Source organism: Bufo gargarizans, chromosome 4, assembly GCF_014858855.1.
Source record: "Bufo gargarizans isolate SCDJY-AF-19 chromosome 4, ASM1485885v1, whole genome shotgun sequence".
NCBI lineage: Eukaryota > Metazoa > Chordata > Amphibia > Anura > Bufonidae > Bufo > Bufo gargarizans.
The window spans coordinates 100190936-100217219 of record NC_058083.1 but is presented as its reverse complement, the minus strand read 5'-3'; the positions used below and the strand labels follow the sequence as shown (position 1 = coordinate 100217219).

Genomic DNA, 26284 nt, shown 5'->3' with positions numbered 1-26284 from the left:
GATGAGGAGCATATTCCGCAGCCTGGCTCAACTGCATACACCACTGGTTACCTGACCAGGCAATAGCGGAGTAGCCAGGGAGTTCTGCACCCAGGAAGACCTGGAGGACACAGCTTCTTGTCTCCTAGGGCACCCTGTAAGAAGGCTGAGGGGTCTGGATGTGAGGAGCTGTGTGTGATTAGGAGGGGGTGGAAGGACTGAGCAGGCGCTCTATGCAGAGAAGAAGGCAACATTATAGCAAAGTGCTGCTCCACCCTTGATGAGTGAGTGGATTACTGCTGAGGAACAGAGCTAAGGCTAAGTCTACCAACCGAAAAATATATATACCTACAACCATCGAATAAATACTTATTCAGACATAAACCAACCTTTGGCAATACATTAAATACAAAACCTACATAGACAAATGCCAGACCGCTGGTATTCATTAATTCTTTATTACAAAAAACATTATAATATAATGACATACATGATTAAAAGAGAAACAGTGCAGGAAATAAAAAAGCAGCATCACTGGAGGAGGCATACAGTGGACATAGTCCCTATCCCTTCAACATGATTATTCACAAAAATGCATATATGGAAGTTCATCAAAACAGGACAATAGGACATTTGCCCATACTGCGTCTCCTCCAGGATGGCGCCAACCCCAACGCGTGTTTCGGCGTGCCTTCACCTGGGGGTAGCATCATCACTGGAGGAGACGCAGTATGGGTAAATGTCCTATTGTCCTGTTTTGATGAACTTCCATATATGCATTTTTGTGAATAATCATGTTGAAGGGATAGGGACTTTGTCCACTGTATGCCTCCTCCAGTGATGCTGCTTTTTTATTTCCTGCACTGTTTCTCTTTTAATCATGTATGTCATTATATTATAATGTTTTTTGTAATAAAGAATTAATGAATACCAGCGGTCTGGCATTTGTCTATGTAGGTTTTGTAAGGCTAAGTCTAGAGGGTGGATGGATCAACCATTGTGGCCTACCTCACAGTGCCAGATCCCATACCACCAGGGCAACAGAGATCCTGCAAACCACTGGCTCCTGTAGCCATCCTATTCCTTCCACTGCCTCCCACTGTGCCACTTGTCTCTAGAGGTCATCCGCCATTGTGTTGGCCTCTGTCCACACTACAGATTAGGGATGTTCCTCACGCAGCCATCCCACCACAAACTCTCTATATAAACCTTCATTACCGCCGCCTCAAAAATCCAAATAACCCAATGTGGCTTATGCATTCTACCACAACCCAGCAACTATGGCCACACAACCCAGCAACTATGTTTAACCCCCGGAGTCCCTGCAGTTTTGCGGCGACAAAATACAGTATGCTCAAATGAACAGGGCATAATACTGACCCTGTGGTACCCCTCTAGTAACAGTAACTCAATCACTGAGACAGTTACTCACCCACATACAGACATTTTCCCCCAGTCCAAGCATTTTCATTCTATGTAGTAACCCTTTAAGCATTACAGTATCAAAATCAAGACTGACTCACCCAGTCCCCACTAGAACTTACCTCCTCCTAGATATTGATCAGGTTAGTTTGATAGAACAGATCCCTCATAAATCCGTACTGATACGTAGTTACTGTATGCACTCATTTTCTTTGATTACGTCTCAGAAAACCTTCAATTCACCAGCTAGGCAATTAACTTACAGGTCTTTAGTTTCCAGGATCATTTTTTGACCCCTTTCTTTTTTTTTTTTTTTACTTTTGGCACCACATTAGCTATGTGCTGTTTCTGTGGAACAGGCCCTGTCAATAGCATGTTGTCAAATTAATACTGTACTTTATAATTTTTTTTTCTTTAAAGTCTTACAGTTGAGGGGTATTAATTAAAGATAATCAGCACTCCTTTTATTCTGTATGTTTTTCCATAAACCTTAAAAGGGGTTGTTTGGTTTAGAAAACTCAGATTCAAATAGACCATTAGGGAATTTGGAATTAATAAAGGATTCCTACTGTACTTGAGGCTACAAAGTGAAGACGGCTACAAAGAGCATCTGACATACTGAATGACCTAACATGTCCATGTACTACTTGGACATCCTATTGATTTCAATGTGCAACATGTAATGCTTAATTTCCCCTTTGGGGCACATCGAACACTTGATGCGCGGTTTCCCCACAGATTACAACAGGCGGACATCCTAAAAAAAAGGGATTGTCAAAAGCAGACAACCACTTTAAATGTATGACACACTGCTACATTGTGATATAACAGTCAAGATTTTCTGCAAAGCGCATCAATAGGTTTTTGCACATACAGTGGATATAAAAAGTCTGTGATATAAAAAAATGAGACAAAGATAAATCATTTTTAGAACTTTTTCCACCTTTAATGTGATCTATAAACTGGACCACTCAATTGAAAAACAAACTGAAATCTTTTAGGTAGAGGGAAGAAAAAATATAAAAATAAAATAATGTGGTTGCATAAGTGTACACACCCTTAAACTAATACTTTGATGAAGCACCTTTTGATTTTATTACAGCACTTAGTCTTTTTGGGTATGAGTCTATCAGCATGGCACATTTTGACTTGGCAAGATTTGCCCACTCTTCTTGGCAAAAAACACTCCAAATCTGTCAGATTGCGAGGGCATCTCCTGTGCACAGCCCTCTTCAGATCACCCCACAGATTTTCAATCAGATTCAGGTCTGGGCTCTGGCTGGGCCATTCCAAAACTTTAATCTTCTTCTGGTGAAGCCATTCCTTTATTGATTTGGATGTATGCTGTGGGTCCCATGCTGAAAGATGAAGTTCCTCTTCATGTTCAGCTTTCTAGCAGAATCCTGAAGGTTTTGTGCCAATATTGACTGGTATTTGGAACTGTTCATAATTCCCTCTAGCTTAACTAAGGCCCCAGTTCCAGCAGAAGAAAAACAGCCCCTTGGCATGATGCTGCCACCACCATGCTTCACTGTGGGTATGGTGTTCTTTTGGTGATGTGCAGTGTTGTTTTTGCGGCAAACATATCTTTTGGAATTATGGCCAAAAAGTTCAACCTTGGTTTCATCAGACTATAACACCTTTTCCCACATGCTTTTGGGAGACTTCAGATGTGTTTTTGCTAAATGTAGCCTGGCTTGGATGTTTTTCTTCGTAAGAAAAGGCTTTCGTCTTGCCACTCTACCCCATAGCCCAGACATATGAAGAATACTGGAGACTGTTGTCACATGTACCACACTGACAGTACTTGCCAGATATTCCTGCAGCTCCTTTAATGTTGCTGTAGGCCTCTTGGTAGCCTCCCAGACCAGTTTTCTTCTCGTCTTTTCATCAATTTTGGAGGGGCGTCCAGTTCTTGGTAATGTCACTGTTGTGCCATATTTTCTCCACTTGATGATGACTGTCTTCACTGTGTTCCATGGTATATCTAATGCCTTGGAAATTATTTTGTACCCTTCTCCTGACTGATACCTTTTGGAAGCTCTCTGTGGACCATGGCTTTTGCTGTGGGATGCGACTAAGAACATTTCAGGAAAGACCAACTAGAGCAGCAGAACTTTATTTGGGGTTAATTAGAAGCACTTTAAATGATGACAGGTGTATGCTGACTGCTATTTAACATGATTTCGAATGTGATTGCTTAATTCTGAACACAGCTACATCCCCAGTTATAAGAGGGTGTGCACACTTCTGCAACCACATTATTATTATTTTTTTTGTTTTCTTCCTTCCACCTAAAAAAAGATTTCAGTTTGTTTTTCAATTGAGTGGTACAGTTTATAGGTCACATTAAAGGTTGAAAAAGTTCTGAAATGATTTATCTTTGTCCGATTTTTTTACAGCACAGAAACCTGACATTTTAGCAGGGGTGTGTAGACTTTTTATATCCACTGTATAGCAATAACATATTAAACAGGGCTGTGGAGCAAATGTTCTCAGTCATGCTGCCCCAGTGGACATACCAATTTACCATCTCGTCTATGGACTCCATCCTCTAGAACTACAGTTTGCTTTTGCATAAAAATTGGCAATTTCAAATTCTATATGCATAACCGGAATGGTTCAGAACCTAAATTGAGCATTTTGTACAAAAAGGCTTTAATATATTAAACTACCTCTAAGGCTACTTTCACACTAGCATTTTTACTGGATCCGGAATGGTTCAGCAAAAACGCTTCCATTACTGATAATACAACCATCTGCATCCGTTATGAACGGATCCGGTTGTATTATCTTTAACATCTCTTTAACATAGCCAAGACGGATCCGTCATGAACTCCATTAAAAGTCAATGGGGACGGATGCATTTTCTATTGTGGCAGATTGTGGCAGAATAAACGGTTGCATTGAGGGTCATGCCGGATCCGTCTTGCTCCGCATCCCAGGACGGAAAGCAAACTACAACATGTTGCGGTTTGCTCTCCGGTCTGGGAACGCAAATAAACGGAACGGAATGCCTTTTGGAGCATTCCGTTCTGTTCAGTTCGGTTTTGTCCCCGTTGACAATGAATGGGGACAAAACTGAAGCTTTTTTTCCGGTATTGAGACCCTATTACGGATCATTAATAATGATACCTCAAGCATACTTGCTGTCAAAATGATTTTCCTATATGAGTGTATTTTATATTATGTCTTCCAGGTCATCTGCCCCAAGCGACATACGGATTCGTTAGAGTACTGGCTGCAAAATTCCAAGAACCTTTGCAAGATCAGCCTAGTAGAGGAGAGTATGGAGCCCAACTGCACATCTGTGAGTGACAATGTATAGATTGCTAGTTCTTCCTCTAGGGTTGCATATGATTAGAAAAGCCTGGCTACTGCCTACTTCTGACACAGCGCCACTCTTGTCCATAGGCTATATCTGGAACTGCAGCTCAGCCCATACTCTTGAATTGTGCTGAACTGCAATACCAGACATGATCCACGGACAGTAGGGGCATTCTTAATGGAAAACTACAGAATGATTTTTCTAATCTCCCCTTTATAATATAATCGAGGACATTGTTTTTATGCTTAAGTAACTGGAATACAGAAGGTTTCCTTTAAACGTCTCAAAAGTCTATATAGGAAATTCTAAATCCACAAGCAGAACTGATCTAGTTATATTTCATTCATGTAGTGCTTGGAATGTGGAAATATTCAGATTATTAACCCTGAATCCCCGTAATCCCTAGTCAAGGATGAGTTTAATCCATTTAGTTTGATGACAGGCAGCACTAGAGCCATCAACAGTGTAGAATTATAATTATCTATGGCTATAAGAAGCCTGTTTCTACACGCGGACACTTTCTGAAGGTCTTCGAAATAAAGGATTCTTTTTTTTTTTTCTCCTGGATCTCATGTTTTTATAGCGACTGTCCAGTTGGGTCGGTCACTTTGCCAAGTAGCCATGTCCATTCTCTCTCCTGTTGTAGTATTTTGCAGACATTTGTGTGATTCTAGACTAAGCAAATATCACCTTATCCGAGTACGGTTCTTCAATTTCTGTGATAGACATTTTAGATTAGTCCTCCCTCCACACTTCCGCTGCTTGATGCTTCTTGTAGTGCCACAAGGTTGTAGTAGACTGCCCGCTGAAAGCTCCCACTTCCCCAGTGCTGTCTCCCCTATAACTCTATAAGGGCACATGAACGTGTGCGGGACGCAAACAGTGGATCCGCAATATACGGGCACCAGTCGTGTGCGCTCCATATCATCATTCACTTGAATGTGTCTGCAATCCGCAAGATACGGAGCAGTGCGGAGCGGAGGCACAGAGCGGCAGTGGATTTCAGTCCGTGTTTCCGCACTGCAGTGCAGGCTGAATCTTGCAGATCGCTGACCCTTTCAAGTGAATGGGTCCGCATCTGCAAATGGCAGCCACGCGGTCGGTGCCTGTATATTGCGGACCGCGGGCACGGGTCACACATGTTTGTGTGCATGAGTCCTAAACCTACAGAATCGCAGATAGTGTAGTGTCACGACACAATAAGAAATATCCCTTTATTGCGCTTACAATATCAATTAATTAAAACAGGCCTACTACGTCATTAAAGTCCCCAATGCTGCGCGCCAAGTAAAGTAATATTATCCGAAGCTGAATGTGAACTGAGGCCAATCCACTGTATTAAATCACAGAAAATAATGCACTAAAACAATAGATGCAAACATAATATATGGACTAGGCCCTCACTCTAATTATAAAATCTGAGACTCTAATATATTTTGATCAAAACAAATTGGTTTGTTGATGCACACAGAGGTAATTAGCGGTAGCACACTATATGTGCCGGGGCTGTTCTCCTAAACATAGATACACAACTGCATAGGTAAGTATAGAGTAGGACCTGCCTGACCTGAGACCACCGTGGCGCAGGTAGGCGGGCACAGATGTGTTTTGATCAAAATATATTGGCTAAGAGTCTCAGAGGCTGCCATCACACACTCAGTGTTCTGTCAGCGATTGATCAGTAATTTCTATCAGTCATTGTGAGCCAAAACCAGCAGTGAGTCAAGAACACTAAACAGGAGCAATTCTATGTATTATACCTATTTATCTTACGCCACTGAAACTCCACTGAATTACATTGATTATCAATCCCATCATTAACTCCTAGAGGACCCTCGCCGTACATGAGGCACTGGTGGACGTGACTTAAGGACCAGCGCCATGCATGTACGGCAGGCTGATCGGGCAGGTGTGCAGATTCTCTTTTTATACCCGTGTACCAATTTCTACCTGTTTCCTGGATTTTGACCTGCCGCATCCTGACCGTTGCCTAATCTCAGTGTTGACCCTAAGCTGCCTGCCCTGACCTGGGACTGTTTTGTGGACTGTCATAGACTCTGCCTGCCCCGGCCTTGAACTGTTACTGACTACGATTTACTTGTTCCTTCTGTGTTACGCACCAGTGTCTCTTGACCTCCAGTGGGTCAGCTGTCAATCAGAAAATACTTTCAGGATGTAGTGGCATGGTGGCTCCCCTGCAGTAAAGTCTAGATCCCTGTATAGGGGTTAAAGGGTGAATACCTAGGAACTGCCAAGATAAGGGCCTTAGGAGTAGCGCCAAGCCAAATCTGCTTGGTTGACATAGTGGGTCTACAATAAATCAGTTTTTTCCTGACATTGAAAGTGGTAGGAATGTCAAACAAGCCTACAGTAAGTACCATAAAGAGCTCCCTTATTGTATAGCAATAAAAATTTCCAGTGGTCACTTCTATACATGTACTAACATTAGTTACTTAGACATCAAATAAATAGTTTTCTATGCAAAATGCATACCCTACAGTAGAGGCATTTTAGGAAGAGAAGTAAACATAGATAAAAGTAAAGGGATACTAGTTCCATTTTGTATATACAGTTACTGCTATGAAGGTCATGGAAGCTTGAAATAACACATACGGTATGCCTGAGGCTTCACATCTGCATTGGAAGCTCCATTAGAAGTCTCCGTTTTCAAATTTGCCTGGAAAGAAGCACAGCATACAGCGCTTTTTTTTCCCATTATAATGACGAAACCATAACAGATCCCCATTAAAGTCATAGGGTCTGTCAAGTGCCATTGTAGTCCATCATTTTCTTTTCTCTGTTCCTATAATGGAAGAGAAAATGGAAAGCAATTGCAGAGCTGAACCTAGCCTAACAAACATGGACGTATTGTATGTCTAATATAACGTTTTGAACATTTTCCATTGTGGTTTCGTAAGAGAATCCCAGAAGAAGGCAAACTGGACTACAAATAGCATTATCCATCATTTGTGGCCAAAAGCGCTGCGTACCTGACAGGTACTTTCCCCTATAAGCCACATGAATAACTACGTTACAAGCTTGAAAGGACACAGCACGTTGCTGGAGGGTTAGTAACAGACTGATAAGGAACTGAGCAAAGTGGCAGCTTGCCTGGTGTCCCGGGGGCCCATAATCCAACGCTGCTGTAAACAGATAAGGAAACGTATGAACGTAGTTCAAATCAGTTTCTTTCAGCTTTTCTCTTCTAAAGGCTCCTTTACAAAAGTAGATAATTGATTCAATAGAGCGATGAACGAGTCGTTCTTCGAGACATTAAAAAGGTTCCCACATCATAGACAATGGGGGCATATCGCTAGAATATGCCCCCATTGTCTGATAGGTGCAGGTCCCACCTCTGGGACCCGCACCGTTCTACGGCGAGAACGGAGCGGGGAGAGCGGTGGCTGGAGGACCCCAACTTTACCAGGTTCCAGCCACATTCAGCTGGCTCGGCTATTTTCGGCGGCACCCATAAATAAATGGAGGGCGGCTGCACATGTGCAGTGTGCCCTTCACCACCTTTCCCCACTCCGTTCTCAGTGTAGGTGCGGAGAGATGGGACCCACACCTATCAGACAATTTGTCTATAATGGGCCCCTTTAAAGAGCATCTGTCAGCAGATTTGTACCTATGAAACTGACTGACCTGTTGCATGTGCTCTTGGCTGTTTTGATATATGCAAATGAGCTTCTAGGAGCAATGGGGGCGTTGCTGTTACACCTAGACGCTCTGCTCTCTCTGCAACTGTCGCTCCCTTGACAGAGTGAGCCAGAGAAAACAAGATCACGCCTGGCCCTGTCAATCGAAGTGCAGTCAGTAGGTTAGCAGAGGAAGAGAGAACAAGCTGCTACATGCGCTCCACTCCTCACAGGACTGGACCAAAGTTAGAATCATCTTCTCTGAGGATTATCTACTGTGAGAAAGACATCACCATTTCCACAGAGAGAAAGGAAAGGACCAAGAAAGTCCCGAATCTGCATGGCCGAGCATTGGGGTCAGTCAGTACGGTATTTGCCACTGAAAGCTAATAGATAGGCTTGAGTGAATTGACCTTCAGGTCATAGATCCTAAGTCAATTCGTTCAAAGACTTCATTTTTAATGCTGTTTCTGTACAGCATTAAAATGTATTGGCTACATGGAGCCAAAGTTAGTTTTACCCGAAGTCGTGTTTAATTACTACTGTTTTCATATCGGCGTATTGAAAAACAAATTCAAATAGGAACCTCAGTACCAAAGCCCGCTTCAGATTTTTATTTTAAATTGTGTACAGTAGTCTCACGCGACTTCGGGTGAGAAGAGCTTTGGTTCCACAGAGCCAATACATTTTAATGTTGTGTGGATACTGCAAATCAAAGTATTTGAAAAAATCGACTTTGGATCTATGATCAATTTGCTCAAGCCTAGTGATAGACATTACTACTGTCAGAGGGACATGGCTTAGATACCCTTCACATATGGAAAGGACCTGGCTAGTCATATCTTTAACCCTGTATCCATCTGTTGGAAATTACAGCCAGCATTGACACAGTAATGTTGCCAGCCACAGATTCTGCAGAAAGAGACTTTAGAGAGATAGAGAGGAAAGAGTACAACAATCCCATGCCGGCCTATATCCATACATTGCTATCTGGTAGGAACTGCACTGTGAACTGTTGGACCTATGGGGATCATTTATCAAACTGGTGTAAAGTAGAACTGGCTTAGTTGCCCATAGCAACCAATTAGATTCCTCCTTTCATTTTTCAAAGGAGCTGTCAAAAATGAAAGGTGGAATCTGATTGCTATGGGCAACTAAGCCAGTTCTACTTTACACCAGTTTGATAAATGACCCCCTGTGTTTTTACTGTTGGATGTAACAACAACTCCCATTCTGCACTTTAGTAAAGAGAGACGCTTGTTTTCTACATCCGGCCTGGTTACTGACTCCTACACCATTCGCCTGCCACAGCACCGACATCTCCTGCCTTAACATCAAATCCATAACACCAAGGGCACCCCCAAGTACCATCAGGTAGGAGCCCCGACTTCAAGGTGTACCCCAAAGAAAGAACAGGTGCACCCTTCTGCCACTGCCCAGCCCTAGGGAGCGCCGGTAGTGAATCACAGTATTAACACTTTAGCAGTATTAACCCTTTAGCTGTGATCCACTGGGTCACTGCACACACTTCACATCCCCAATTACAGTATATTACTTTACTAAGCGGCCTCCACTATAAAATGTGATCTAGTGGTCTACTGTAGATACAAAATAATATTAATGATAGAGTCAAGAGGAGAAGAGGAACTAGACAGATAAAAATGTAAAAGCATATGTTACAAATCAATATATCCTTTCAAAAGAGTGAGAAAGATGTGTCCCAGCATACAGGAAGGTATGTCACAGACGTAAGCAGTGTGAAAATACACATTTCATAAAATTATGAAAAGAACTGAGGTTTCCAAATTTAATTAGCTCTGCTTTATTTGTGCGTGCATAGAGCGAGTGCCTGTGTAGTGCCAGCCATTACCAATTCAATATTGTCATTACGGAAGAAAAGTGTCACACACAATAAGAGCGCAGTTCTGACATGGCTGATGCCTCTCCAGTTAGCCTGGGCACGAATATTCCGGCCTCATTAAAATTGCTCATTAAGGACCTAGGGTGAAGTATTTTGCGGGTTCTTTATAATAGAAAATGCACATTTCTTACGGAGCTTATATTATTCAGATACAAAATAGATACCTGGGAACGCAGGACATGTATATTCAATACAGAGGGCGGAAATACGAGTTTAGAATCGCGATTATTCACAGGCTGTTATCGGCTTCTTTTCTTATAAACAGCACTTGGATGCTTCAAGGGGAAGGGTTTTAGTATTTTTTTCTAAATTGTAAAGTAACAACTCAAATTTTCTTGAGGAAACCAAGAGTGACTGGTCATCTCTGAATACCTAAATAAGTTAGACATAGACATAGATTTAAAAAGGATTCGCAGTTCTGGAGATATTGAGGTTTGAAACCATATGCAAATTAGGCCAAAGCCCCTTTGTAGACCACAGATCTACTGCTCTACTGCCTTGACTGGTAGGGCCAGTGGTCCTCATTGTACTAGTGGTCTGGCCCAGTAATCCTGTGCATGTGCTGTTGCCTCAATAATGTGTGGTACATCTCATTTGGTTTAAAGTGCTTGTCCAGCCTTTTTTAATTGATGGTCTGCAGTGCGCTGGACCTCAAAGGAGGCGTGGCAGAAGTTGTTGGAGAAGATGCATGGTGGTAATGATGGTGGATGTAGTCCTCAAAGTGGCTATTCCGAGCACACCCCAGGGCTCCGCACATGCAGTGAGTGGAGGGCACACCCTTTCTTCTCTTGGGCGACACCCTGGATTTTCTGGGGCTCCTGCCTGGTGGTGGCTGGGGTGCCCCTGATATTAGGTAGATGGGTGCCAGGCAGAAGGGCAGGTGTTGGAAGATGGATGGTACCTCACATATCAGTACACTGCTGTATATAATATATATCTGTACACACTGCATTTATTATACCTTGTACCTCACATATCAGAACACTGCTGTATATACTATATATCTGTACACACTGCATCTATTATACCTCATACCTCACATATCAGTACACTGCTGTATATAGGGAAAATCTGTACCTGGGATTTTACTTTCCTTGAGTCCGAAGGCAGCACAAATATACTCTCCCTTAAATAAATTTTGTTATTTTGCATTGAATGAAAGTCTATTTTTTTTAACACAGTGGAGCATTATCGGAAACCAGCTTTATGGTGTCTGTCTAGCTAATAGTTTAATTAATTATTTTAATCTAGGTGGGCGGTCCTAGCCAAGGGTATGAAGACAAGCTTAACCCATGCTGTGCTGCCTTCGGACTCAAGGAAAGTAAAATCCCAGGTACAGATTTTCCCTTTCCCATTTCGTCCTACGGCAGCACAGCATGGGATTTGTATAGATCATGTAGGGGGGATTTTTCATCAAGAACTGCACTTAATACCCCAGTACCAAAGGCTGAGCTTCTAGCATTGATGTCCAACCGATAATGCTTCGTGAAGGTTTGAGATGAAGACCAGGAGGCTGCATTGCAGATTTCTTCTATAGATACGTGCGCCTGTTCTGCCCAGGAGGTTGCGGCAGATCTTGTTGAATGTGCTTTAATTGGAAAAGGAGAAGGCACTTCTTCTAAGGCATAAGATTCTTTGATAGTGTCTTTTAGCCATCTAGCTAATGTATCTCTGGAAGGTTGTTGTCCTTTTCTTGGACCTCCGAACAACACAAAAAGATTTTCAGCTATACGAAACGCTTCTGTTCTCTGGAGATAGATCTCGATTGCCCTCTTTAGATCCAGAGTATGTAATAGACTCTGTTCTTCACCAACCGGGTCAGGAAAAAAAAAACGGGAGAAAAGCTTCTCTATTTCTGTTAGCGGCAGAAGGCACCTTAGGAGTAAAAGAAGGCATGGTGCGAATAAGGACCCCATCAGAAGGGATTCTTAAATAGGGGTATTTAGCTGACAGCGCTTGAAGTTCGCCTACTTTTTTTGCGGAAATGACTACGGCAACCAGAAACAATACTTTGCTGCAAAGGTTCAAATGGAGCAACTGTTAGTCTCTTCAAAACCAGAGAGAGGTCCCAAACTGGTGTAGGTTCTCTATGTGTAGGTTTCAGCCTTCATATTGCTTTGAAGAATCTGAAAATAAGTGGGTGATGGAGAAATTCTTAGTCATAATATTGATAGCAGTCATGTGCACTCTTAATGTGTTAGGCTTGAATCCCTTCTGGAAACCTTCCTGAAGAAATTGAAGAATAGATCCAACATTAATTTTCACATGATTCGCTTCAGCCATCCAAGCTGAAAATTTCTTACATATTCTAGCATACTTTTTATTAGTTGAAACCTTGCGAGAACACAACAAGGTCTTAACTACAGATTCGGAGAGGCCCATCTCCACTAACTTAAATCTCTCAACCTTCAGGCTCTCAGGTGTAAATGGTTCAAGCTCTGGTGATAGAGACCATCTTGCAACAGTAGATCTGGAACTAGGGGAAGCTTCCAGAATTCCCCCTTGGATAGCTGGAGTAATAGAGGGAACCACGACCTCCTTGGCCAGAATGGGGCTATTATTATTGTCTGAGGTTTCTCCATTACTATCTTCCTCAGGACTCTTAGGATGAGAGGTACAGGAGGAAAAATGTAGACAAATAGGCGTTTCCAGCTGAAGGAAAAAGCATCCACTATTGTGGGTTTGTCCAGTCTGTTCAGAGAGCAGAATTTGGGAACTTTCTTGTTCCTTGCTGATGCCATCAAGTCCCAATCTGGACACCCCCATCTGGTCACAATCTGTTGAAATATAGTCTGGTTCAGTTCCCAATTTGCTGGATCGATTTTTCTCCGGCTCAGATGATCCGCTTGAATATTCAGGCGGCCTCTTATATGCATGGCTTTTAGCTCTAAGATATTTGCTTCTGCCCAACTGAAGATCTCTTTGCACAATTTCAGGAGGGAACTGTTCCTCGTTCCACCCTGTTTGTTGAGGTAAAATACAGTTGCAAGATTGTCCGAACGAATCAGCACCCGTTTTCCTATTATATGTTTCTTGAACTGGAGAAGTGCAAGTTGTACTACTTTTAGCATCTTGAAGTTTGAAGACTTCTTCCTTTCTTCGGAGGATCACAGCCCCTGGATCTAATTGTCTTGAAGATAGGCTCCCCAGCCTCGACCAGACGCATCCATAGTAATTACTACTGGGGGTAGATACTTGAAGGTCTTCCCCTTGGATAGATTTTTGGACTGTAACCACCACCTGAGGCTCTGAACTGTTGAAGGTCTTAGTCTTACTCTTGCTTCTAGATTGTGAAAAGTGTGATGCCAGACTTGAAGCATGTTTTGCTGTAGGTCCCTGGTATGGATTCTTCCCCATGGAACTGCATCCGTTACTGCTGTTAGGTGTCCCAGGGTCTTCATCACTCTGCGGACTGTGGGAAAACGCAAAGATATGAGAATCTTTATTTCTTTTTTCAGGGCTCTGATCTTTGGTCGGGGAAGAAACAGAGCCATAGAAACTGTATTTATCTGCAGGCCCAGAAAAATCTTTGAGGTAGTAGGGATCACATCGGATTTTTCCCAGTTTATTAAAAACCCCAGTTTTTGAAGCGCTTTGATAGCTTGTCTGAGATGTAACTGTAGCAGGTCTTCTGATTGAGCTACCAGTAACCAGTCATCGAGATATGGGAAGACTTGTATTCTCTGGAGACGGAGATGTACTGCAACCAGAACTGCCACCTTGGTAAAGATTCTGGGAGCGGAACATAGGCCAAACCGTAGTGCTTTGAACTGGAAGTGTGATATTTTCCTGTTTCTTATGACCGCTATTCTTAGGAATCTTCTGGATTCTTCTCTTATAGGGATGTGCAGGTAGGCGTCTCTTAGATCCAGAGAGACCATGAACTGGTTTTCTGTGAGCACAGCTGTGATAGATCTTAATGTTTCCATCTTGAAATGGATTTTCTTCAAGAATTGGTTCAGGTATCAAAGATCTATGATGATAAGTCGATACTTTCTCCTTGGCTTGGGGACCTGAAATATCCTGGAATATACTTAGGTACTTCATTGGTGCATAGGTACTGGTTCTAGTGCTCCTTTCTCTATGAATTCTTCTAGAAGACGAACATTTTTGGGATCTTCTCTTTTGTTCAGAAGAAATCTGTCCCTTGGATATTGATCTAACTCCAATGTGTATCCTTCTTTTATGATATTTAGAGCCCAAGCGTCTGAAGTAATCCTTTGCCACTCTGAGTAGTGATGTGTCAGCCGACCTCCTACTTCTTGGCTTCTGGCATCAGAATTCCTTTTTAGATGGTTTTCCATCCTCTGATTTCTTTTTTGATCTTTCTGAAGCCATCCAGGATCTTCTGTCAGCTCTGCTTCTGCTGAAGCGTCCTCTAGATCCATATCTTCTGTAATTTTGTTCTCTGTAGGGCCGAAAAAATCACGTCTTATCTCTTCGCTTGAATTAAGGAAAATTCAACGATTTTTCTTCATTACTGGATTCCAGGAGTTTATCTAGATGGGATCCAAATAACTTACCAGGCTCAAAAGGGAGTGAGCATAGGTTATTCTTTGATGCTGAGTCTCCAGACCATAATTTGAGCCAGACAGATCTGACAGAGTTGGAAAGCGCCATATTCTTGGCTACTAATCTTAAAGAATCTACGGAGAAATCACAGAGGAACTCTGCTGCTAGTTTCAATGTAGGTAACTGTTGGAGCAGTTCTTCCCTAGACACACCATCTTCTATGTCTCTGCCCAGGTGACTAAGCCAGACCCTCAGAGCGCGGGCTACCGGAACCAAAGTCATTGCAGCTTTATTCATAAGGGACAGGTAAGAATGTAACCTTTTTAGGAGACCATCCGCCTTCTTTTCCATTGGATCCTTGAGTAGTGAAGAATCATCACTAGGAAACATGGATCTTTTGGTTAGTCTGGCGACAGCAGGATCAACCCAAGCAGGATTTTCCCAACTTGTAGACTCAGCAGGGTCTATTTTATATATAGACTTAAATCTGGATCCTAAGTTTATTTTCCCTACTGGCTGCTGCCATTCTTTACGCATAATAGTGTTGAGCACTGGATGGCTAGGAAATACAGATGCCTATTTCTTGGGGAAATAGAAAAGGTTATCTTCCTTTTTATCTTCCTTTTTTGATTCCATGATGTTTTTTACTTCCCTAATCAAGTGATTAGCATTACTCTTGTTAAACAAAAAATTGTCTTCCAGGGTAGGCAGATCAAACTCTGAGTCTGAAGACACTTCCCCCTCGGATCTAGAAGACTCTTCGGAAGAGGATGGAGAGACATAATGTTTCTTTTTTGTTAAATGTTTTTTCTTTTTGGCTTGTGACAGAAAAGCTTTAAACATTGTCATTCATTTTTTGGTTTCTACATCCAATATTTCTTCTGGATGCGAACAGCTTTCACATATATTAGATGACCAATTCAGTAGCAAGGGCTGAATACATGAAATATATAGAGCCTGCTTAGTCTTCTGTCTATTAGATTTGGGTGGTGAGGACCTTAGAGATTCCACATTACAGCTTGTACAAAGAGCCTCTACACATTCATCAGGCAATGGCTGTTTGCAGGATTGACATATCCTATGCCTGCCTTTGCAGGATCTTTTTCCCCCTCTATCAGAAAAGAAGGACATCTGTAGTGAGAGAAAAGGGAGCATATGAGAACACATATATAATATGAATAGAGAGGCTTATCTACCTTATTTTCTTTTCGCTAGAGCTCGGCTGCCAGGCACAAAAGGGCACCGAGCTCTGCACTGAGCCGCTTTTCATACTTAACTAAATCCTCGTTAGGGCGCATGGACGGGAGGCACCTGGGGCGCTTGTCAGACGCGCTTCCTGCGTTCCACAGTGCGTTCCACAGAGCGACCGGAAGTTCGGGATCTTCACTTCCGGTCCTAGACGCACGCCTCCTCTGCGATTAAACTCCTTCCAGGAGAGTGAATCACTCTCTGATTCAGCGCCACAGCGGCTAAGAACGGCTGTGGAGCCACACATGGCAAACGCCGACTCTTTCAGACCATTGAACCTGGAAAATCCACGGTATGCGACCATATAGAAGGTGGGCTTCATCCTCAAGGAATGAGGACAATAAAAAAACACAGTGGAGCATTATGGGAAACCAACTTTATGGTGTCTAGCTAATGATTTAATTAATTATTTTAATCTAGGTGGGCGGTCCTAGCCAAGGGTATGAAGACAAGCTTAACCCATGCTGTGCTGCCGTAGGACGAAATGGGAAACTATATATCTGTACACACTGCATTTATTATACCTCGTACCTCACATATCAGTACACTGCTGTATATACTATATATTTGTACACACTACATCTATTATACCTCATACCTCACATATCAGTACACTGCTGTATATACTATATACCTGTACACACTGCATCTATTATACCTCGTTCCTCACATATCAGTACACTGCTGTATATAATATATATCTGTACACACCACATCTATTATACCTCGTACCTCACATATCAGTACACTGCTGTATATACTATATATCTGTACACACTGCCTCTATTATACCTCATACCTCACATATCAGTACACTACTGTATATACCATATATCTGTACACACTGCCTCTATTATACCTCGTACCTTACATATTGCTACACTGCTGTATATACTATATATCTATACACACTGCATCTATTATACCTCGTACCTTACATATCAGTACACTGCTGTATATACTATATATCTGTACACACTACATCTATTATACCTCGTAGCTCACATATCAGTACACTGCTGTATATTCTATATATCTGTACACACTGCATCTATTATACCTCGTGCCTCACATATTAGTACACTGCTGTATATACTATATATCTGTTCACACTGGACAGTAACAGGTAACTTGGCATTTTAAAGAGAAAAATATTATTCAGCTGGCACAGAATATTGACAGCTTTAGAAGAGTGACAGCTCTGGAGAGCGATGTTTTCTGACCCCTCCTTTGAGTATACTGTGCCTGAATGTGATCCTCTCCGTATTTTTGGGCCCTTGTTTTGTTTGTGATTTGTTCAGTTGTGCTGCCGTGATTGTGGCATTCAACCCATTTATTGTTCCTGTGGCCCTTAGTCCTTGATAAAACATCACCGTCTCCACTTACTGTATCATTGTGAATTCGGACATTTCATAAAGTCAGTGTTTGTTCAGTGTTTGATCAGTGATTTCCATCAGTTAGGCCTCTTGCACACAACCGTATGGCTTTTTCAGTATTTTGCGGTCCACAAAAAATACGGATGACGTCCGTGTGCATTTAGTTTTTTGAGGAACGGAAAAGCTGGCCCCTGATAGAACAGTACTATCCTTGTACGTTATGAGGACAATAATAGGACATGTTCTATCTTTGAGCGGAATGGAAAAATGGAAATACGGAAACGGAAGGCATACGGAGTACCTTCTGTTTTTTTTCAGATCCATTGAAATGAAAGGTTCTGTGTACAGTCTGTATACGGAACGCAAAAAACGGAACGGAAACAGAAAACGTTTGTGTGCAAGAGGCCTTATAGTGAGTCAAAACCAGGAGTGAAGCCTACACAGAGGAGGTATAATGGAAAGATTTTGACCTGTTCTGTGTTTTGTATCTGCACCTGGTGTTGGCTCTCAGTCGAGGATGGAAATCACTGATCAAACACTGACTGTGTGAAAGCCACCTAATACCCTCTGTTATTTTTGTGGGATGATAAGGCCATTAAGCCCAAAGCATGTGTGGTACTGCATCCCTAAGCAAAATCAATCACAATTAGACCTCATTAACGTGTCCGTGATGACATCTGTTACAAGACAGTCAATGTTTCATCCATGAAGATATCTGTGACCAGGTGCTGGTCAAAAACCCAGAACCAATGCAAATATCCATTATATTTTATCTCTGTGGAGGTTCCACTATCATCACAGCATGCTGCGGTTTGCTTTCCGTCCTGAGATGCGGAGCAAAACGGATCCGCCTTGGCACACAATGCAAGTTAATGGGGACGGATCCGTTTTCTCTGGCACAATCTGACACAATAGAAAATGGATCCGTCCCCCATTGACTTTCAATGGAGTTCATGGCGGATTCGTCTTGGCAATGTTAAAGATAATACAACAGTTCATAACGGATGCAGATGGTTGTATTATCAGTAACGGAAGCTTTTTTTCTGAACCCTGACGGATCCAGCAAAAACGCTAGTGTGAAAGTAGCCTTAAACTGTTTCTTTTGCAAAGAGGTTTCTAAAGACTTGAGAATTTGATGGCTCAAGCTCCACCGGAGGTGACTGCATGGCTATAGTGACTTTAGAGAGCATATGCTGTCATCTTGTGGCCTGGAGACTGTAAGACTCATTCCTGTAAGACACAGCTGTCCGCAGGGTATAGCTGGAGTCATCAAGTGGGTAATGAGAGGTGGCGGGCAGAAGGCACACGTTAGTCCACAGATCTGGAATGAATCGTGATGCACCACAGTGATGGATTAGAGAATCACTTCCATCCAGTCCAAGTAGGACCTTATTAATAATATTGACCGTTGTGCTGAAAGAGACAGATTTACTATTAACTTAGTATAGGTAACCCTGGGGTATGTGATGCCTAATGCAAGTACTGTAATCGACATAGATATCATGTAGTATATGAAATTATTCTGAGAATAACCATATGCTAGACGTTCATGGCTTACATCACTTAGGCTCTGTTCACACTGGCATCATGCTTTAGTAGAGATATATGGCCAGGATACAGGGTTCCCTCCCCAGAAGAGGCAACATTTGACTCTTCCTCTGGCTTTGGTTGCACCCAGGTCCCGGGGTTTGACACTCTGGCTCTGGTCACCTCATATCGAGAGCAATGAAGATGTTGTATCTGCAGTTGTCACCATGGCTATCTCGCCATGTGGTGCAGTAACACACATCTGCACAGTCACTAACATCTCTAATGTCACAGTCACTATGAACACTCTGCTCAGTTGTCCTTCTTCATGACACTCAGTATCGAACACAGTATTTTACAGTGTTGTTTACAGGCTAGAGGCTGGGTGGTCTTGGTTATAGGCAGGGGTGCACCTAACCTAAGACAAAAGTAGAAACTGTGTCCCCCCTCCCCCACATCAATCCCCATGCCAAATTTCCAACCTAACTCCTTCCCTCCTAACATTATATACATCACTAGAAAACATACATGGTAATACAGCACCACATACATTTCAATAAGATAAATAATGTCTCTGTTTGAAATACTTATTCCCTCAGGCACTGCAAATCCAAAGACAATGTGGGGAAAAGTCCGCTAAAATGGAGAAAATGTATAAAAAGGATTGCGCTGCAGGAGAGAAATCTTTTCTGGGTATTGTAGTTCTCTTTGTACACTCTTCAACTAATAGGACCACATGCAAACTTCACAGTCCAACGCTGGTAGGAAACCTGTAATGTGATGAGAAAGCGCACTATGGTGTAGTAAGCCCCAAACACCTAACGCACCATGTGAATAGGCTAAACTCACAAAACTCCGCTAGTGAAAACGTGTGGAAATCTAAATAGTGCCTCTCTCCGAAAATCTATAGCAAAGAAGAACACTATAGTGTAGTATGTAACGACACTTTACACGCCTGCAAACAGATTGTATTCACAGAACTTCACTGGTAAGGTGCGTGGATGGTGATGTTTGGGAGCTTCAGCTTGGTAGGTGGAGCGAGCGTGGATATAGTAAGCCGGTCCAGCAGATTAAATACCGTAACACCTGAATGACACCAGACCCCAGCTTCCGAAGATCTCATAGGAAGGAAGTCGCAAGTATGGTGAAGTACGCACCAATGGGTCAGATACAAATTATTTAATATACTCACAAAAAATACAGCTTAAAACGTGTTAAAATGTCTCTATACTGCCCGACCCGGGTTTCGCCGTGATGCTTCGTCTGGGGCGTTGATTGGTAAGTGGAAACCACTGAGTTTAAATTGGTAGGGAAACCTCCCCTGAACCACGTCATGATCACATCCCCAAAAAATTATTACAAGGATAAAACAAACTCATACAAACAGATAAAATACAAAGATGATAAAAATAGGCAGAGGAGAGCCTAACTAGCTTGCAGCAAGTATGTTCAAACTAAGCAAGCATTAACGTCACACTCAATATTTAAACCTTGAGGCTGAATGGTGCCCAAAAGGAACATCCACTCGACCTCCTTTTTATTTATCAGGTCACACCCAGGACACACCTAAATCCACACCAGCCAGATGGTTAACCCCTCTGGCACTAGACAGGGAAGGGCCCAACAGCATGCATGGCAATCATGTCACGGCGAACACAACATAACAGTGATGACAGCTGACAGCCAGGTCTACCCTGCATGAGAACCCCACAATCAGCTTCAATCTGATGGACCTGCAATTTGAAAAGCAGATCTTAAAGGGAAAGCATTAGAAAAACACGGCCTCTTTTTTTTTTTCAGAAACAGTGTAATTCTTGTACATAGACTGGGCTGAGCTGCAATACCAGACACAACCTATGGATATGAATGGCGCTGTTTCAGGGAAAAATGCAGCCTTGTTTATCTAATCTCATATAACCTCTTTCAAGGGCAACATTTCCCCATCTCCTACGTATTATAAAATAAAGTAAAAACACAACGACTCCATTTCACCTGCAGTCATTTTCAGACAGTAAAGAGAGGTGACATTTGTGAAAGATACAAGATGTCTCCATGGAGAAGTGATTAGATCTATGGCCTTTCAAAAAGATATTGATGAATATCTGCAGAATAGGGCACGAGGGAAGGGAACACGCTGACGGTGGTGTCCTCCTGATGGACTATGTCTTTAAGCAGACGTGACGTCTACATAACTGCACATAACCACGAGCTGATCCATTGTTTTTCTGACTCCCGTGATATCAGGTAGATTTAATGACAAGTTAGTAGCAGATCAGGACAAGAGAAAATCATGTGTTTCTGCAGCAATCATCTTGTCTAAAGTGACTCTGCGTGGGAAGGGCTTTAAAATACCTTTCTTTCCACTGCCAAAAGGTTAACTCGTTTCAGTCTACTTAGAGGGGGATAAGCTGGCGAATAAAAAGCCTCATACATTTATTCATGGATTGTTCTAGATTTAAAGTTCACATCAATCTCGCTGCATCTTTTCTTAGTATACATTAGAGGAGGAGATATTAGATGCAAGAGTCGATGATGCAGAGAAAATTTCGGAAAATATGGCTATTTGCATCTTAAGAGGCTTCCTTCTTGACTATAGACAAACATTTAATGCCCAGATAAATCAGATTTTGGGAACATAATGAGAGCAGATCCTACTACTTTACATTTAGATGATGCTTCCCAAAACAGAAAGCATCAACATGGATCCAATATGTAGTAATATCTCTGTTGTACATGAATAATCTTGTCGTCTTGCCCGATATGGTGAGTGTTTATAATCTATTCACAAGAACGGTGCACTTACATTAAAAAGGTTGTACACCTTTCAGGCAGACCACCTCAGCATGGCCAGGCCTGTTGAGGGAGTCATACTGTCTCTGAGTACGAGGAATTTTGCTGCAGCTCCCCGGCCTCCCCACGTCAACTCCTGGTTTGACATGGGTCACTTGGCCTCTGCAGCCAATGACTGGCCCAGTGACATAACGGATAGGGGACACATCACACATCACTACCAGTCATTGGCAGTAGTGGACATGTAGCCCACATCAAACCGGTGGTGTCACGTGGAGAACAAGGGAGTGTCGATTGAGTGAAGGAGCCAGAATCTAGCAGCACGGATCAGGTAAATATGCTTCCCTCTACTGGTTCAGACATGCTGGAGAGTCTGCCCGAAAGGCCCCAGAGGTGAACACCCACTTTATATAGGCATGTATGGCTTATGGTCACTAAGGGTGGAGCTAGGAGCTGAGGTGTGGTGGTGTTTGTTTATTGTTTCTTATTGCATTTTTTTATGCTAATTTCTCCTATACCAGGGGCTGACATATTAGCTCCAGTTACAGGGAAAATACAGCCCCCCTTAATGTACAACTGATCTGGGTCTGCTAAGACCCATCACCTCATGAAACTACTTGACCCCCATTGATCATATGATTACTGGGACTGAAGCTCCATTGGAACTACCTGATCTGTATATACAGCACTGATTAAGAGCTGTGTATACAGCAATGATAAAAAAAAAAAAACATCCATGTCTTCTCTATGGGGAACCCTGCTGTCACTGACACTGTGCTTCCTGCTCCCACAGCTGCACACTTAGCATGCAGCTGCCAACTCTGCAAGGACATACAGGAACATCCTAGCACAGTTGTTGGCTGACAACACAGACATTTATAGTCTATGGGCAGTCTGCAAGCAGCTAAAGGGGCTGTCCCAAGATAACTTATCCCTATTCTATAAGATGGACGCTCCATTCATTTGGGAACCTGGGACCTCTGCTCTTGTGATTGGAGACAACCCCTTTAAAGTCAGCTTTGTGATTGCTAAGTGTAGCGTCCCACTAGTACGGTATGGGTACATTGCAAAAGGGTTAAAAATGTGCTTTGTGTGATGCATGCATTTCATGTATTTTATTCTGCATGAGGAGTTAATATGCCTTAGTTCCTATCACTAGGTGGGGCTTTTGTCACCCTCTCCCCATAGGGAGGAGTAGTTAGGTCAGAGAAGGCAGACAGTGTCTACAGTCATGGCCAAAAGTTTAGAGAATTACATAAATATTGGAAATTGGAAAAGTTGCTGCTTAAGTTTTTATAATAGCAATTTGCATATACTCCAGAATGCTATAAAGAGTGATCAGATGAATTGCATAGTCCTTCTTTGCCATGAAAATTTACTTAATCCCAAAAAAAACTTTCCACTGCATTTCATTGCTGTCATTAAAGGACCTGCTGAGATCATTTCAGTAATCGTCTTGTTAACTCAGGTGAGAATGTTGACGAGCACAAGGCTAGAGATCATTATGTCAGGCTGATTGGGTTAAAATGGCAGACTTGACCTGTTAAAAGGAGAGTGATGCTTGAAATCATTGTTCTTCCATTGTTAACCATGGTGACCTGCAAAAAAACGTGTGCAGCCATCATTGCGTTGAAAAAAAATGGCTTCACAGCCAAAGATATTGTGGCTACTAAGATTGCACCTCAATCAACAATTTATAGGATCATCAAGAACTTCAAGGAAAGAGGTTCAATTCTTGTTAAGAAGGCTTCAGGGCATCCAAGAAAGTCCAGCAAGCGACAGGATCGTCTCCTAAAGAGGATTCAGCTGCGGGATCGGAGTGCCACCAGTGCAGAGCTTGCTCAGGAATGGCAGCAGGCAGGTGTGAGCGCATCTGCACGCACAGTGAGGCGAAGACCTTTGGAAGATGGCCTGGTGTCAAGAAGGGCAGCAAAGAAGCCACTTCTCCCCCAAAAAAACATCAGGGACAGATTGATCTTCTGCAGAAAATATGGTGAATGGACTGCTGAGGACTGGGGCAAAGTCATATTCTCCGATGAAGCCTCTTTCCAATTCTTTGGGGCATCAGGAAAAAGGCTTGTCCGGAGAAGAAAAGGTGAGCGCTACCATCAGTCCTGTGTCATGCCAACAGTAAAGCATCCTGAGACCATACATGTGTGGGGCTGCTTCTCATCCAAGGGAGTGGGCTCACTCACAATTTTGCCCAAAAATACAGCCATGAATAAAGAATGGTACCAAAACACCCTCCAACAGCAACTTCTTCCAACAATCCAACAACAGTTTGGTGAAGAACAATGCATTTTCCAGCACGATGGAGCACCGTGCCATAAGGCAAAAGTGATAACTAAGTGGCTCAGGGACCAAAACATTGACATTTTGGGTCCATGGCCTGGAAACTCCCCAGATCTTAATCCCATTGAGAACTTGTGGTCAATCCTCAAGAGACGGGTGGACAAACAAAAACCCACTAATTCTGACAAATTCCAAGAAGTGATTATGAAAGAATGGGTTGCTATCAGTCAGGAATTGGCCCAGAAGTTGATTGAGAGCATGCCCAGTCGAATTGCAGAGGTCCTGAAAAAGAAGGACCAACACTGCAAATACTGACTCTTTGCATAAATGTCATGTAATTGTCGATAAAAGCCTTTGAAACGTATGAAGTGCGTGTAATTATATTTCACTACATCACAGAAACAACTTAAACAAAGATCTAAAAGCAGTTTAGCAGCAAACTTTGTGAAAACTAATATTTGTGTCATTCTCAAAACTTTTGGCCACGACTGTAGACAGTGAAGAGAGCAAATGAAAACAGAGAACAGCCAGAGAGAAGAATAGATAAAAGAGTAAAAGATATGTTTGAGGAGCATTCCAGTGTTGAGAGGAAATGTCCACCCAATTTTATGAATGGGCAGCAGCAGCGTTGTGAGTATTGGGCAGGAGCACATATTGCTGCTCCTGCCCGTGCTCCCTAGACGATTACTAACTCCTAGCATAGCACATGGGTAATCAGTACCCATGTAGTATGCTAGTATTAGTTGAGCGGTGCGGCTCCTACTTCTGTCTGCTCTGCTAAGCTAAGAGAACTGGATGTCGGCTCTTAGCTTAGCAGAGCAGGCAGAAACAGGAACCGCTCCGCTCAACTAATCCTGGCATAGTACATGGGTACAGAGTGCCCATGTGCTATTCCAGGAGTTAGTAATCGTCCAGGGAGAACGGGCAGGAGCAGCTGCTGCTGCCCATTCATAAAATGTGTACTCCATACTCCGTACACCGCTGAGTTGTCAGCAGTGTACGGAGAACAGAGTTTTAAGCAAACAGCTTTAGGGAGGGAAAAGTATAATAAAAATAGAAAATTGATTAATAAATTATATTAGAAAAAGTTTTATTAGGGCATTAGGGACAACATATAAAAACAAGGGTTTAGTTACTCTGCCCTGCCATATTTCACCTTCAGGACCAAGCCATTTTTTGCAAATCTGACATGTGTCATTTTATGTGGTGATAACTTTAAAGTACTTTTACTTATCCAGGCCATTCTGAGATTGTTTTCTTGTCACATATTGTGCTTCATGACAGTAGTAAAATTGAGTTTTAAAAAATCATTTTATTTATAAAAAAATACAAAAAATTTACATGGTTATAAGGGAAAATTATTAATACAAAATGCTAAGTAAATTATGGATGGAGGGCTAAAAAAAATAAAAAATAAAAGTTAAACTCACCTCATCCACTTGTTCGCGCAGTCCGGCTTGTCTTCTTTCTTCTGCTTTGAGGACCTGGGAGAAAAGGACCTTTGGTGACGTCACTGTGCTCATCACATGGTCGATCACATGATCCGTCACCATGGTGATGGACCATGTGATGAGCGCAGTGACGTCACCAAAGGTCCTTTTCTCCCAGGTCCTCAAAGAAGAAGAAAGAAGACAAGCCGGGCTGCGCGAACAAGTGGATGAGGTGAGTTTAATTTCCTATTTTTTTTTTTACCCACTCATCCCTAATTTACTGTTATAACCGTGTTATAAGGGGAAATATTAAAATCTACAGAATACCTAACCCAAACCCAAACTTCAGGGAAGAAGTCCGGGTTCGGGTCTGGGTACCACAAAATGCATTGCATTGCACTCGAGCTGAAAAAACTGAAGAACACAACGCAATCGCATCCAAAACTCGCCCCACTGGCAGGCAAAATCACACGATTTTCCCACGACGCACCCGCATCCTATCCGGCCCTGACACGCGACACCCGTGTGAAAGAGGCCTTAGAGTACAGGGCAGGGAGTATCCGCTAATGAAGCCAGACTGAGTTATGGAAAATGCCTCCCAGTGTTGATTGAGAGTACACGTGCTTGATCTAGTGCAGTGATGGTGAACCTTTTAGAGACCGAGTGCCCAAACTGCAACCCAAAAACCTACGACAAGTTAACCTGATTACTACATACTAATATAGTATATCTTTCATGTACTTAATCATTCAGCTATAATATCCTGCCTACAATCAATGCGCTGCCTTCGCTGTTCATAGTGCACGCTGCGCTGATGAATG

The 26284-nt window shown here is 42.5% G+C and overlaps 1 protein-coding gene across 1 annotated transcript in view; it reads left to right on the top strand.

Moving 5' to 3' along the window:
• Positions 1 to 26284, top strand: part of LOC122935247 (SPHK1 interactor, AKAP domain containing) — a 231202-nt gene that overhangs the window by 18363 nt on the left and 186555 nt on the right. The window contains exon 2 of the mRNA XM_044291009.1: positions 4601 to 4711. Within this exon, the coding sequence (XP_044146944.1) occupies positions 4601 to 4711 (111 nt within the window). The remainder of the gene's footprint in view (positions 1 to 4600; positions 4712 to 26284) is intronic.